The sequence below is a fragment of the Acyrthosiphon pisum genome, chromosome A3, assembly GCF_005508785.2.
Source record: "Acyrthosiphon pisum isolate AL4f chromosome A3, pea_aphid_22Mar2018_4r6ur, whole genome shotgun sequence".
Taxonomy (NCBI): Eukaryota; Metazoa; Arthropoda; class Insecta; order Hemiptera; family Aphididae; genus Acyrthosiphon; species Acyrthosiphon pisum.
In genome coordinates, this window is record NC_042496.1 from 2,712,001 (window position 1) to 2,726,186 (window position 14,186).

General features: G+C 27.2%; 3 protein-coding genes across 6 annotated transcripts in view; 1 reads left to right on the plus strand and 2 right to left on the minus strand.

Moving 5' to 3' along the window:
* LOC100163490 (oxysterol-binding protein-related protein 6) overlaps positions 1–4,125 on the minus strand; it is a 20,998-nt gene extending 16,873 nt beyond the window's left edge. For both annotated transcript variants that reach the window (XM_016801947.2, XM_001942874.5), the window contains exons 1-4: positions 3,912–4,125; positions 3,766–3,853; positions 3,418–3,560; positions 3,175–3,342 (exon numbers count right to left, since the gene is read on the minus strand). In XM_016801947.2, coding sequence (XP_016657436.1) covers positions 3,175–3,342; positions 3,418–3,560; positions 3,766–3,853; positions 3,912–4,016 — 504 coding nt within the window. In that variant the 5' untranslated portion in view covers positions 4,017–4,125. The remainder of the gene's footprint in view (positions 1–3,174; positions 3,343–3,417; positions 3,561–3,765; positions 3,854–3,911) is intronic.
* Positions 4,126–4,314: 189 nt separating this feature from the next.
* LOC100161361 (TBC domain-containing protein kinase-like protein) lies at positions 4,315–13,549 on the plus strand. Of its 3 annotated transcripts, none has more exons than XM_003242376.4 (2): positions 4,315–4,434; positions 10,778–13,549. In XM_003242376.4, exon 2 carries the CDS (start codon positions 10,801–10,803, stop codon positions 13,258–13,260), a length of 2,460 nt encoding a protein of 819 aa, XP_003242424.1. In that variant the 5' UTR covers positions 4,315–4,434; positions 10,778–10,800; the 3' UTR covers positions 13,261–13,549. The 3 variants fall into 3 exon arrangements, with proteins under 3 accessions (XP_003242424.1, XP_008179962.1, XP_029347275.1); XM_008181740.2 differs by lacking the exon at positions 4,315–4,434 and adding an exon at positions 9,693–10,020; XM_029491415.1 differs by lacking the exon at positions 4,315–4,434 and adding an exon at positions 10,307–10,323.
* LOC100166856 (probable ATP-dependent RNA helicase DDX27) lies at positions 5,810–9,667 on the minus strand. Its single transcript, XM_001943616.5, has 13 exons — positions 9,470–9,667; positions 9,218–9,400; positions 9,070–9,154; positions 8,648–9,005; positions 8,462–8,585; positions 8,075–8,400; positions 7,853–7,997; positions 7,367–7,501; positions 7,135–7,312; positions 6,805–7,023; positions 6,334–6,531; positions 6,166–6,277; positions 5,810–6,076 (listed from the first exon to the last, which is right to left on the minus strand). Exons 1-13 carry the CDS (start codon positions 9,557–9,559, stop codon positions 5,914–5,916), a joined length of 2,316 nt encoding a protein of 771 aa, XP_001943651.2. The 5' UTR covers positions 9,560–9,667; the 3' UTR covers positions 5,810–5,913.
* Positions 13,550–14,186: the final 637 nt, after the last annotated feature.

A 14,186-nucleotide genomic window follows, 5' to 3' on the forward strand; every position in this document is an offset into this window, starting at 1 on the left:
TTAATGATTTTAAAATTTCCAAAAGCTGTAACTCATTCAATTTTAGGTTTAGAATTATGGTCAATAGATCAAAATTAATTAGAATAAAATAATCTATCCATATCTGGTGACAAAAATAGGGGTTGCAATTTAAAAAAAAAAAATTTGTATTGGGCATGCGCATACTACAAGAGTTAAAAATTTGAAATTTGCCCTTAAATGTGTACTTCAGTACCCCTTAGCTATTGCAGCAAACCGTATTTCAATCTAAGATTATCGGGCTGAGATATTTAGTGGTACATTTAAAACGGGACACACTGTATATTAAATGACAAAGAATAAGAATTTAAGTTATTTTTTTGTAAAAATATAATGATATTAAATCATTGAATTCAAATTTTATTCCATTACTTGTAACCTACAGTACCTATAATTCATTCACTTACCTTCTTATTTTTTCCGACAATGTCAAAATTTAACCTTTAAATTCTTAAAGAAAAAAATTTGCGTATACAACTTAAATATTTCTCAACTGCTGTTATAATAAATTATGAGGAACCTTGAATTAAATATTCAAACATTTCACATAACGAAAAAAAGTTTGTTGGCATTTATAGAAAAAGAAACTAAAAAAATATAAAATATAAAATGTCTAATAGAACAAATCTAGTCAAAATATTTTGAACATTTTATCATTTATGGAAAATGATGAAATAGATGTTTGGTGAATATTTTAAGTATCCACGGTTAATATGGTTTACAGCAAAAGAGGAAAATTGTTCGATAAAGATTTATTAATAAACGAGTGAATATGCCAATGACGTAAAAATTTGATATTGAAACGCTCATAAAAAATGAAGTTTACTTTCCGGAAAATGTTTTGATTTGTTACAATTGTTACAATTGTTACAATTGTTAACAGTAGAAAAACATACAAGGAATCTTATATTAAATTTTTAAATCATGGACAACAAAAGGAAAATGGTGGGCAAGTGTGTACTGATCAACTGTACTTACATTAGGTATTTTGCAGTCATTTGTTTTAGAGTTACACCAAAAACCAAAATCGATTTTGCATAAAATTTCTCGTTTTTCCTTAAATTTTATTTTGTTTTTCTCGGCGCTTTTGTAAAATACTAGGCATTTTAAATTTAGACCTCACCAAAGCACCAAACAGACTCACTTTCCCATCGAACAAAATACTTCAAAGTAATCGAAGAAGTGTTACTGCCCCAAATGGTGATGACAAACAAAAAATGAAAAAAAAAAAAAAATCACATAATTATAAAATCAATACATTCATTGCTCCACTCAGAAACTAAAACTTAAATGTCATTAAGTATAATAAAGTGGCTTTATTTTGATTCTAAATTGTCTAATTTATAACTACATCAATCCCAGAGTAGATGTAAAAATATTAAAATAATATATTTTTGTTCTTCAATCAATAATCAACTATATATTTTAAGATAATTTAATTAAACGTATATCGTTTATACATAGTATTTAAATACCTTATACTTTATAATAACAAACTTTGTCCTTAATAAATTTAAAAATAGAAGGTTCTTAAAAAAATTCATTCATTAGTTAAGATCTGGATAGTAAATAGATTTTTAAATGATAATCTGAAAATTAGGAATTTTTATTCATTATTATTAGATAAAGGCTTCAACAACTGAGGTCATTAGCCTGTAAGATTAGTACGGTTGGTAAGCAACACGTTTATGTGTAGCAAGGTTTTGGTCAAGATCCCTCAAAATGTTTTAAAGCCTCCCCCGAATTTATATTGAGTTTTTTTTTGAATATCTACTAATTATTATCAAATATATTTGATAAAAAACTTTGGAAAATTAGTTTGGAAAAAAATTATTTTTATTAATATGTGGTTGAAAATAATATAATTTTAGTTGCGTAATTATCATTTTTCTATTATTTTTTTTTAAATTGTGAAGGAAATGGGAATATAAAATATAAGTCTCACATCAGTTGCAATCTGTGATTATATAAGTGAGATAAATGTCTGTATAACTATCACGGTTAATCATGTTCAAATTTTCTTGTTTGATAATACGTTTTAAATACAACCATAATTATCTATATTGAAGGTGCTATTACATGTATATTAAATTTATTATGTGGAAATATTTTGCCGTGTTACCACATAATATTATGATAACACAACCAAATTTTAAAACTCATAACATTTTAAATAATTGTAAATAATTGTAAATAAATTTGCTATAAAAGAATATTGTTAAAATAATAAAGGGTAGATACATAATATAATAATTTATTAGTTGCACATGTTTATTGTGTAATTAGAAATGAAAATGTACTATAAGAATATTTTATACTATTATAGGTAATACTTATTTTAACGTATTTGAAGCAGTTTAAATTAGGACTTCAAGTTGTAAAAAATTTCAGGGGAATCCGTTATAAATTTTGGCAAAATTTATCAAATTTAAAATTCAATAATTATTTTGTAGTTAAAAATTTATAAAATGTTCAACTTTTATAGCTAAGGATTGAAATTTGAAAAAAAGATTTCACTTAAATTATTTTATTCACAATAATATCATCAAATATAGGTACTTAGTGATATCATAGGCTGTCTTTAGTCAGAATCGTTTTTCTTATACAATAATATTATATCATTGAATTAAAATTTAACACTATCCATTACAGTGACCCACTTGTAACCTATTGTACAGCAGAGCGACATCCACATACCACACATTTTTTTACATTGAAGTCACCAAAAAATATTCTACTTGAATGAGGAATTTTTTTTTTTAAATGATAACAATAAAAATAATAAAACAATTTAATTGGAAAAATGTGGGTTTTTATCAAATAAAAATTGTATAAAAAATATAATATACAAACGTTAATAGTGTTATACGATAGGTAATTGGATCAACCGGTAGTTTAAGCAGTGTAATCCTACACCCCATGAGATAAGTATAATATCTTATTCTCTCCATTAATTTTTATTTCACACCTAAAAGTATAACAATATGAATTTATGATACACAATTGTGATTTTCTGAGATCAGTTTTAATTAACTAAATTAAGTTATATCTTATCATAAGGTACAGATAATATTACTCGCAGCAAACTAATACATATATATTTATCCTAAATTAAATTAGATAGATACCTTTAAAAACAAATATGGAAGTACTCACTTTTAAATGGTAAATGAATTCTTCAGCATCAATGTCTAATCGTTTCCGTTGATATTTAGTAGATATTACAGATAGACCAATGTCAACTTGACCATGAATTTTACCTCTAGACATGTCTAATGGATTTTTACCATATTTTAATATTCCTTTGTCCAACACAAAATAACGCTGAAAATTTGGTTTACAGTTATCATTATTGTATGAAATGAAATATAATTATTTTAATAAAACAACATTTTAAACCTTATGCCATCCTTTAAGTGGCCACTTTCGTTTCTTGTGTAAATAACCTTTAAAGATGTCTGGTTTTTTGTCATATCTTTGTCCATCTTTTAGACCTTCAACTATCTCCCATTCTGTACCACGACGAATAATTTTTTTGGAACCTATCAAAATAAAATTACAGAAGTAGTTATCAAACAACTTTTGTTAAAACTCTAACTGTACATATTGTTAAAATATATTTTTTTTATATTCCTGTATACATTTCAAATATTATCATATTAAATAACACAAATGAAAACACCCCAATATATTGATAAAATATTTCTGTATCCATACTCACTACCTACATCTATTTTGTACAATTACCTGGTTCTCGTCCAAGTTTCCTTTTATGATAAATAAAACCATCATCTTTTGATTCTACTGAAGGTGTGTTGCTGTCTACACTAGCATCCTACGGTCCAAACATCAGTATTAATTTTGAGTTTATAAATATCTAGTAATAAATTTACCGAATCCGAGTTGGCAACAACTGTTCGTCTTTTGAAACTTAACTGAGGTGATTTTTTCTTCTCCATATCACGGGGTACGGTTATGGAATTGGGACCACTAGCCATCACTGTTTTTTTTAATAAAATAATTAGATGTACTTATGACTACGGAAGGTTGTTGGTAAACATCTTTGCGCACTTGTCACTGCAAACTGCGATGCCAAGGTTAGCAAATTATATTTTTTTGATTTGAATAATAATAATAAATTATTACTATTATTATGATTGTGATTACTGATTACGAATAAGGTAATAACCACGGACTAATATATATATATATATATATAAGGTATATCTTGGTTCGTGGTAATAACAATATAGTATGGTATTATTGCATGATTTGTTGTTTAGATAACAGCTGGTATTGTTGCGAATTCTGATAAGATAAAATACAGCTAGTGGGTGGTTATAAGTTATAATAAAAAACAAATTGTTCATGTGTGTCTCTGGAAAGAGGATGTGAACAGAGATTGAAACTGAAAAAGTAAGCTTGATCAAATATATTTAAATTTTAAAATTTCAACTTGAACCATAACTTTTCAAAAAATATTTACTTGATCCTTGAATTCTTACTACAACTAATATCCTAAATTCTCTTTTGCCAAAAATAGGTACTTAAATGTGTAATAGTAAATTCAATAACAAATAACATTCATTAATATTTTTAACAACTCTACTTAGTGTTTACTTAATAACAATACTTACTACTTACTAGTTAATATTATCACATCTTTTTTGAAAACTGTAACAAGTCATCTTTTTAATTTTGTAGATATTACTAATATTAAGGACTTGGATATCGATAAAAAATAGATTTTTACAAAAATTAAAATATTTATAGGTAAGACCCAAGAATTATGTAAAGTATGGAATGATTAATTTGAAATTCAAATAATACGGCGAAGAGTTTGTACTAGGTACCTACTTCATTTTATTTTTATAATTATATAAAAAGGGATTTACCAGGACGCTCAGCCCCCTTTTTTTCTTTAATTATGAAAATAATAACTCAAAAATATGTTTTAGACACATTAATATTTCTATAGTAATTTTCTGCTCAGCAATGTATAGAAAAAAAGGTGATTTTTCTTTTTAAAAACAAGCGTTTGCATCATCACACAACCCCCTCTAAGCCCTAAAGATATAAAAAATACGGGCATAAGAAAATATGCTCTTATTTAATACTTAAATGATTAATATTTTATTCCACAGATATGTTTAATAATATATTATATATTATTTATATCTGTGATTACATCTAAATCCGTGGTATAGACTGAAGCCTGTGATAGATTATACTTATCTAGTTATAGTATATGACTTAAGGTGGAACCACGTTGTAGAGAAGAAGGTAGGTAGGTGGAAGGTCATTGATACTTGATAAAACCCATAGATATATTAACTAAGTTAATAGGTCTATTTTATTTTTATTTTAAATATAAACTAGAATATTGGTTCCACAATAATCTATACAGGAAAAGAAATAAATTATTTGTATACTAAGTTAAAAATGATAGTTTATATTATGTATATTATTGGTTTTATCCTCTTTTATTTTTCAAAATTCATTCAAACAAAAAGCATCAATATTAGTCATAACAATTAACAGTAATAAGGAATAAAAATTTTATTTGATATAACTATTTAAATAAAAAAAAGAATATATTTATTTCCATATAAGAAAAAAAATAAAAAAGGTTGTTCAATAATCAATATGATGTTCAGGTTTGGTAATTTCAAAATCTGGTAACCCTAATTATGCTTTATTGAAAGCATAGAGTAATATAGTCAATGCAGTGATTAAGGATTTATATGTAGATTGGCCAAATGTAAATAGCTACATTTAAATAAAATAAATATACAAGTATAATAAGTATATAATTACTGTATGCATTTTTTTTTTAGATAAATACAAAGTAAATAATAATAATAATATAAATTGTCAGTTTCTATAATTATACCCTCATCTTCTCTTTCCTCCCCTTCCACCTTTTCCTCCCCGTCCACCATTTACACCGCCTCTTCCTTGAGAATTTGGATTTTTTGAAGATGTAGATTTTGCTTTTTGATTTTTTTGATTTAATGCAGATTTCTTTTTAGCCAACATCCTTTTAGCTTGATTTGCCCTAATAGTAAAGAAAATTATATTATAATATATAAATTTAAATGAACAAAGATTAAGCGGTTTTCAATATTAGTCAATATTAACACTTACTCGTATCTGTACTTTTTAACGCCAGACTTGCTTACGTCTGTAAACTGGGAGTCAAAAACAGAACCACCTTTCTTTTGCTTACCACTAGCAGACTTCGAAGAAGATTTACCTCCTAGAAACATTACATATTTAATATATAAAGAACAAAAAAATTAACACTCCACAAACCTTGACCAAAATCTGACATGGCACTCATTTTCTTAGGTTTCATTTTATTTTTTGCACTTCTAGCTTGGAAATTAGCAACTCTCTGCATTTTCTTTTGATTTTCAATTTCTTCTTCTTCATTAACGTCTCCTTCTGTATTTTTCTTTTTCTTTTTTATATTTTTCTCTATTTTAGCTGAAAAAGCTTCCCTTGATCTTTCTAAAAATACAGAATTTCTTTTTAATCATCAATATTATTATAAATAGGAAATTGAAATTTCAAATGCATTTATAAAACTATACTCTATTTAGAATAAGAACAAAACAGGCGAAGGTCAAAAACTTGACGTTGTTCACGTATCAATTCCCACTAAGACTGTCCCACAAATCAGACAAACTTGCTCGTCACACCAGAGCACCTAACCCTTAGTAGTGATACGTGTAGGCAGTCTGTTCTAAATATAGTATAATGTATATCAAACTAATAACTTACTTTTAGCTTCTCCTCGCTCTTTTTGTGTCTGGAACCAATCTCTTTTCTTTTCATCTTTTTTTTTAATAAGAGTACCAATACTAGTTTTTGCCATTTTTTCAGTTTTTTCAGCAAATTCTTCTGTTCGGTTCATTTGCCGTTCTTCATACTCTTCAGTCATTATACATTTAACTTCATTTCTAAGTGAATCTACACGCTCTTTATATTTATCCAAAATTTCTAGAATGCATAGATAATTTAAAAATAATAATTGAATAGTTTATGATAAGATTATTATTATTATAATATTAATATTTCCTATCGTAACCAATAACTATACAATATGCATACCAATAGGAATAACACGATTTTTTACTGGATTCTTGGCTTTTCGTATCACTTCTTTAAGTACTTTACGGTCTTGTTCACTGGCTATAGAAACAGAAACACCAGATCGTCCTGCTCTAGCTGTTCTGCCAACTCGATGAATATAATGTTCAACAGTTGGTGGCATAGTATAATTTATAACCTAAATATTTAATAATATGAAACATATAAATGTATATTAAATAAATGAACTTACAGCTTTCACTCCTCGAATGTCCAATCCACGAGCAGCAACATCTGTGGCAATTAATAAATCAAGTTCTTCATCTTTAAACTGTCGTAATGCTTCCAATCTTTGAGGTTGAGATAAATTTCCATGTAATTCTCCAGCCTTGTGGAACATCAATTGTGAATTATAAATAAATAATAATATTTAATAGGCTTCTTCAACAATATTGATATCGAGTACTTTTTTTCGGAAATTTAGATATCGATACTCGTAATTGAAATAAATTTTTAATTAATGGCCCCTGGCTATTGGGTGTTCGGGTTACTAGAAACCAACTGATTTTAACGCCAATGAACTTGTATAATATATTTTAAAAACAATTTGTTTAAGTGACAGAGATATTGATACTAAATTTTTTTCTTTTCGATGTCTTGATCCAATATCACACAAAACAATATAGATGTTAATAAATATATTGTTAAAGAAGTCTAATATTCACCATTATTAATTTACCTTAAGGCCAAAAAGTCCAAGTAAAATTTTCACTCTATGTGCATCAGCTTTAGTTCTAACAAATATCATAGTATGATCTCTAAACGTTCGACATACTAAAGCAGCTAATGTTGCATCTCGGTCTTGTTCTTTTCCTTGACGTAATCTAAAGCCAATAAAGAGTATTTATTTAAATTATTAACTCAATTATTATGGCTTCTAATTTAAACTATGTTTGTATACCTTACAAATTCTTGTCTTAAATTAAAAGCAACATCTGTATTACTGTCTACAAATATTTTAACTGGTTTGCTCAAAGAAACAGTAGCAAGATCATTAACAGCATCAGTCATTGTAGCTGAAAACAACATTGTCTGTCTGGTTCGAGCACACATATTAATAATTTCTTTCATTTGGTCAGCAAAGTTTTCATCTAACATTCTATCAGCTTCATCCAATACTAATACTTCTAAGTCTGCTAATGAAAACGAAGGAGTATTTTGTAAATGATCTAACAAACGACCAGGTGTAGCTATAACAACATCTGGGTTTTTACGTAAAATTGATTCCTGAAAATGAGAATGGTTATAAAAACATACATCAACATAACATAATATGTATTTATCTTACTTGCACTTTGAGTTCTAAGCCACCAACAGAAAGACCAACCTCAACTGATGTAAACTGTGCAAGTTGTTTTGTAACTTGGTATACTTGTACACCTAATTCTCGAGTTGGTACCAATACTAAAACTCTAATACAATACTAAAATTAACTATATATTAAAAATTGTAATACTATTCAAAACTGATTTACCTGGTAATAGGAGTAAAACCTTTGGGCCTATATAAAAGTCTTTCGAGAATGGGTAGCATATAAGCTGCTGTTTTACCAGTACCAGTAGCCGCACAACCACAAATATCTCTTCCTAAGAGAGCCACTGGTATTGCAGCTGCTTGTATAGGTGTCGGATGAACATAGTTCAATGCACTTATAGCCTTCATCAAAGGTCTTGAAATGTTCATTTGATAAAACGAAGCATTTTCTTCAAATGGTGGAGCGTCCTCAAAAAATTCTTCTTCATCTTCAACAGTTACTTCATTTTTATTTTCTTCAACTTCTTTCTTTTTTTTATTTCTTTTACCAACCAATTTTTGTCTATCTTTGATACCATCTGAAGAATAAACAGACTGTGAAAATGAAATTCATGTTAAAACTATAAATTGTTGGCACATTACCTTTTTTGAGTTCATCTTCAGATAACGAATCACAATCTGACTCTTCCTTGTAATCTTCATGCTCTTCGGTAGTAACATCTGGTAGCTGAAAAAAAAAACACATTAGTTATATTTGAAACAATTAAAAATCATAAATGAGAACACTTACAAAAGACTTCACATATCTACGAGATTTTTCTATTTTTTCATCAGTCCTATTGGTACCTTTACGTTTTATATATTTTTGTAGATCATCCCACGTGTCGTGATTATATTCTGAAGCCATGTTCAAGAACTTGAATTCATCATCAAAATACGTATCGCCCTTGGTCTTGTGTTTTTTCGGTTGGTGCTGAAAACAAACATCATTAAAAATCTCAACACTTAGCACGATTGAATCGATTGATCGGTCTAAATTTACTTCGACTTCGACATCGGAATCCGACGAGACATCGTCCACAGCGTCTTCATCGCCGATCGTTTTGATCATGTCCCATTTCATCGTACACATTTTTTAATTCTTATTTCTAACAATTTTACAATATTTAATATTATGTTTACATGTCCGAAATTTCAATTTGTATTTTGTTAATTTGTTGTTAAAAATTACACATGTCAGAAAACCAACATAACCTCAAAAGGGGACGTAGTGTGATAAAAACAATGAATTTGTGATAAAAAGAAGGGAGATAGGAAAGTGTTATCACCTTATCTCCTCTATTTTGTGTTTAAGCATCACAATGATAATATATTTTGATTTTTGATAAAAGACAAAAGTTGTATTATTTTGTAATTTGCTTAATTGTATAGTTCGATAGTTGTATTCAAAAAAATTGAATCAACAAGACACTCAATATTATATCAACTTAACTGTATGAAGTTTGAACTTGGTATTTTCAGTAGTGGATAGTACAATATTATTTTTAATAAATACAATTTACAATAAATTATAATACATGTTCCTTGTAACTTGTAAGTATAACAATTATAATATCAAATTACATGTTCTGAGTTATCTTGAATATTGTTTGTACTGCTAGATATATATACAATATACTTAGTCTCAAGGCGTTTCATATGGATGCAATTTAACTAAAATTAAAAGCAAGTTAAGGAATTTATGTCCATTTCTTGGATTAAAAAAAATGGAAAATGACTATACATAAAATCAAATCAAATAATAAAATATAATTTTACAATCTATTAAACAAAAAAAAAAATAGGTATTTAGTAGTTAGGTGTGTAACGTGTGTAAAATATTACAATATACATCAAGTATGTATTTATTTTTTAAAACATAAAATTAATTAGGCATAAAAATATTATTTAAATAAGAATTGCATGGATACTGAATAGATATTGTGTAATCATTTATAATGAGAACTGTAGTTATAATATAAATTACAATTATAAATTATATACAAGTGTATTAGTGAATAAAAAATCATTTAGGCTATGCTTTTTTTTTAATTTTATGAAATGAAATGCAACGTATTTTCAAAAATATTATGTAAGTTATATATTTCTATAGGCAGATTGCTTTAAGACAAAATTAAAACTCACATTTGTATCAATTGTTTTTATGAATCAACAAGTTTTATTAAGTAATTAAAGACATTTTTATAAAAAAAGAAGACAGTTTAATGTAGATACATATTATAATATCTTTTTTATTTTTTATTTTGTTATGATCGATGTTATTTATTTTATCTTTTTAAATTTATTTTAGATAAATTCCATTAAACATTTATCATGACTTGCAACTGTGTGGATGCTCCTGTTCCTCCATTGTTTGGTGTTCAAACTTTATTTGCTGCTCAACATACTTCAGAGTCTTGTGGTGCTAACGGTTTACCGTTAACTCCCAATTCTATTACAATTTTAGGATATGCTCAAAAACTAAGGACGTTAAATCATCCAAATTTAGTGTCACATTTGGACTTTATTCGGAAACAGCATGGACGCATCATTTTGGTCTCTCAATATTTCAATCGATCTCTATGGACTGAATCAAAAAATTATTCATTACTAATACCGTTGGAAAAAGTACTAAGTTGGACTCATAGGATTTTGTCCGCCTTGTCTTATTTAAATGATAATGGTTTAGTGCATCGATTTTTAACTCCACAATACATATTATTAGATGATGAAGATAATGTTAAACTATTTAACTATGGGATTTATTATATGACAAATAGTGGTAAAAATATTACTTTTCCCATTGGAAAACTAAAATATACTGCACCTGAAGTGTTAGTTCTAGATAGAGCTTCAAATAAATCTGGTCCTAAGACAGATTCTTGGTCATTGGGTATTATTATTTTAGAATTGTTGCTGGGTGCACAACTTTGGCCAACACTCAAGCTTAGTCAGATAATTCGGAAAATATTATCATTAACACATTGTACAGATGTTGTGATGAGACTTGCTCGTGAAATGGGCCGTTTGACAATGTATCAATCATTGCCCAGTGAATTGAAAGACTTTCTTAGTAAATGTATTTGTATGGATGTTACTAAAAGAATGTGTCCAAAAGAGTTATATGATCATAAGATATTTTCTCTTTATGAGTACTCAAAAATATTAACAAATAAATGTTATTCATGTAAACACCCATTGCGTCAAATGAAACTGAACCAAGTCTATTATTTGTGGAAACTAGCGGGTGGAGATGTTGAATGGGCATTAAAAAAAAAAGGCTTATTAAGAAACGAATCATCTATTTTACTTATACCTCGACTTATCATCCTTGAAGGAACATTGTATGGCAATGCACGTAACCAAAGTTGTTTATTAGACCTACAGATAATTGAGCTATCTTTAGACCTTTTGGTAAATAGGCTTCAACATCTCAAAATAACAGATTATGATCCATTAATTGATCAAATTAAAGATTGTGATGATACTATTGATAAGTTACCATTAGTTATTCGTGAAAAAGACACTGAATATCAGTTTCATCGAATTGTCTTGTTTGATCGTTTGTTATCGTCTTATCCTTTCAAATTGGATAAATTACTCATTGAAGCAAAGAAAGATATTCCACCATATTTCAGAGGAGAAATTTGGGCATGTTTGTTGAATGTTTGCAGTGATACAGAAAATACTTATTTGTCTATAGATAAAGAAACTGCTGGTGTAACAGATAGACAAATCGAAGTTGATATACCAAGATGCCATCAGTACAATGATTTACTATCGTCTTCAGTAGCGCATAAAAAATTAAAAAGAGTCTTAAAAGCGTGGCTTGTTAGTCATCCCGAATATGTTTATTGGCAAGGTTTAGATTCATTGTGTGCTCCATTTGTTTATTTAAATTTTTGCAAAGAACATGTAGCCTATGCTTGTTTAACAGCATTTGTAAAAAAATATTTGAACGATGTGTTTTTACGAGACAACTCTGCTGTAATTCGAGAATATTTAATAAAGCTATTTCATTTAATTGCATTTCACGACCCTCAACTAGCAAATCACTTAGATGACAAAGGTTTCATACCAGATTTATTTGCTATACCTTGGTTTTTAACAATGTTCTCGCATGTGTTTCCCATGCATAAAATTTTTCACCTTTGGGATAAACTCTTATTAGGTGATTCGTCGTATCCATTATTTGTAGGACTATCAATCCTTTCCCAGTTACGTAGTACATTATTAAATTCTGGGTTTAATGAGTGTATATTATTGTTTTCAGACCTACCAGAAGTGGACATTGAGAAATGCGTTTTAGAATCATCTAAGTTTAATGATGTAACACCAAGGTCAATAACATTTAGAAAATATGAGTTGAGAACTGAAACACGAGAGCATGATCCATGTTTAATCTATGAAGTATTGCAAAAAGAATTTAGTCCTAGAATTAGTGTTTATGATTTGCAAGAATTAAAAAGGTCAAGTCAAAAATTTCTGGTTGTAGACGCTAGAGAACAAGGATGTTACATAGAAAAGTGTATACCAGGTAGTTTAAATATTCCTATTAAGGAGGAAGACTTTGAAGATGAAAATTTTGATTTAGCGCCTAGTCCAGAATTAAGTGCTTTAGTTAATAATAGAGGTAGTGTATTAATAGTGGTCGACAATTTACATCAAATAAATAAAGTAAGAAAGTTTTGTAGATTTTTGGTGAAAAAAGAATACCCAAAAGTATGCAGTTTACATGGAGGTATAGAGGCATTACAAACTTTTAATATTTTGGGACCGGCTATCCTATTTTGATTCATTATAGAATTTTAAATATTTTATTTTAGTTAAAAATTAAACCACAATTATAATTGTTATTATTTGTATAGTATTAAGTTATTAATTTTTTAATATATTATAATATTATAAACTTAGTCTAAATGCAGACTTCAATGTTCTAAACTATAAATGTATTATTTTAAATATTGTGTGTTTTATGTTTTATGCTGATTGCATATTTATATCCCTTAAGAACATATTAAATTTATATTCCATCTTAGGTATTATTTTCGTATTAAAAAGTGAAAATAATCAATAAACGCTTAAAAAATACTTATTATGTATTTTGTATGTATAATAATTATAACTTTTAAGTGTTATTTATTTATTTATATTAAATACAGAACGAGCCCAATTACATTGTTTTGTATTAAATAATAATTAACAAGAAAAATTACAAATATTAATATATTCGTACATTAAAATATCTCTTATGTTAATGTTTATATGTTCAACAGTTTAAATAACCATATTTAAAGCTTAAAACTTTTGAAAATAATATTTTAATTATTGACAATATTTGGTACATTCGTTATTACTAAAACTCAGATTTTAAAGCATATCCTTCTTATTTATTTATGAGATAGAAATCTAATTTTTATACATCAATTTGTTTCAAGTCATTCTGATTCCAAATGAATCAATTCATTTTTGGTTTTTTGGATTTTTTTATGTAAATGCTTTTTTTGCTTATTTATTGCTTTTTTGCAATTATTCCAGTTGTGGCATTTTGACATGTTTATTATGCTATAGTAATAAAAAAAATTTTAATTTAATTAAGAAGAAATTTAAAAATTTGGAATACGGACTAAATGGTTATTGGATTATTATTGTTTTTGTTGCAAATCTAACATAATACATTTTGTTTATTCAATTTCATACCTTGATTAAGTTCATTTTCG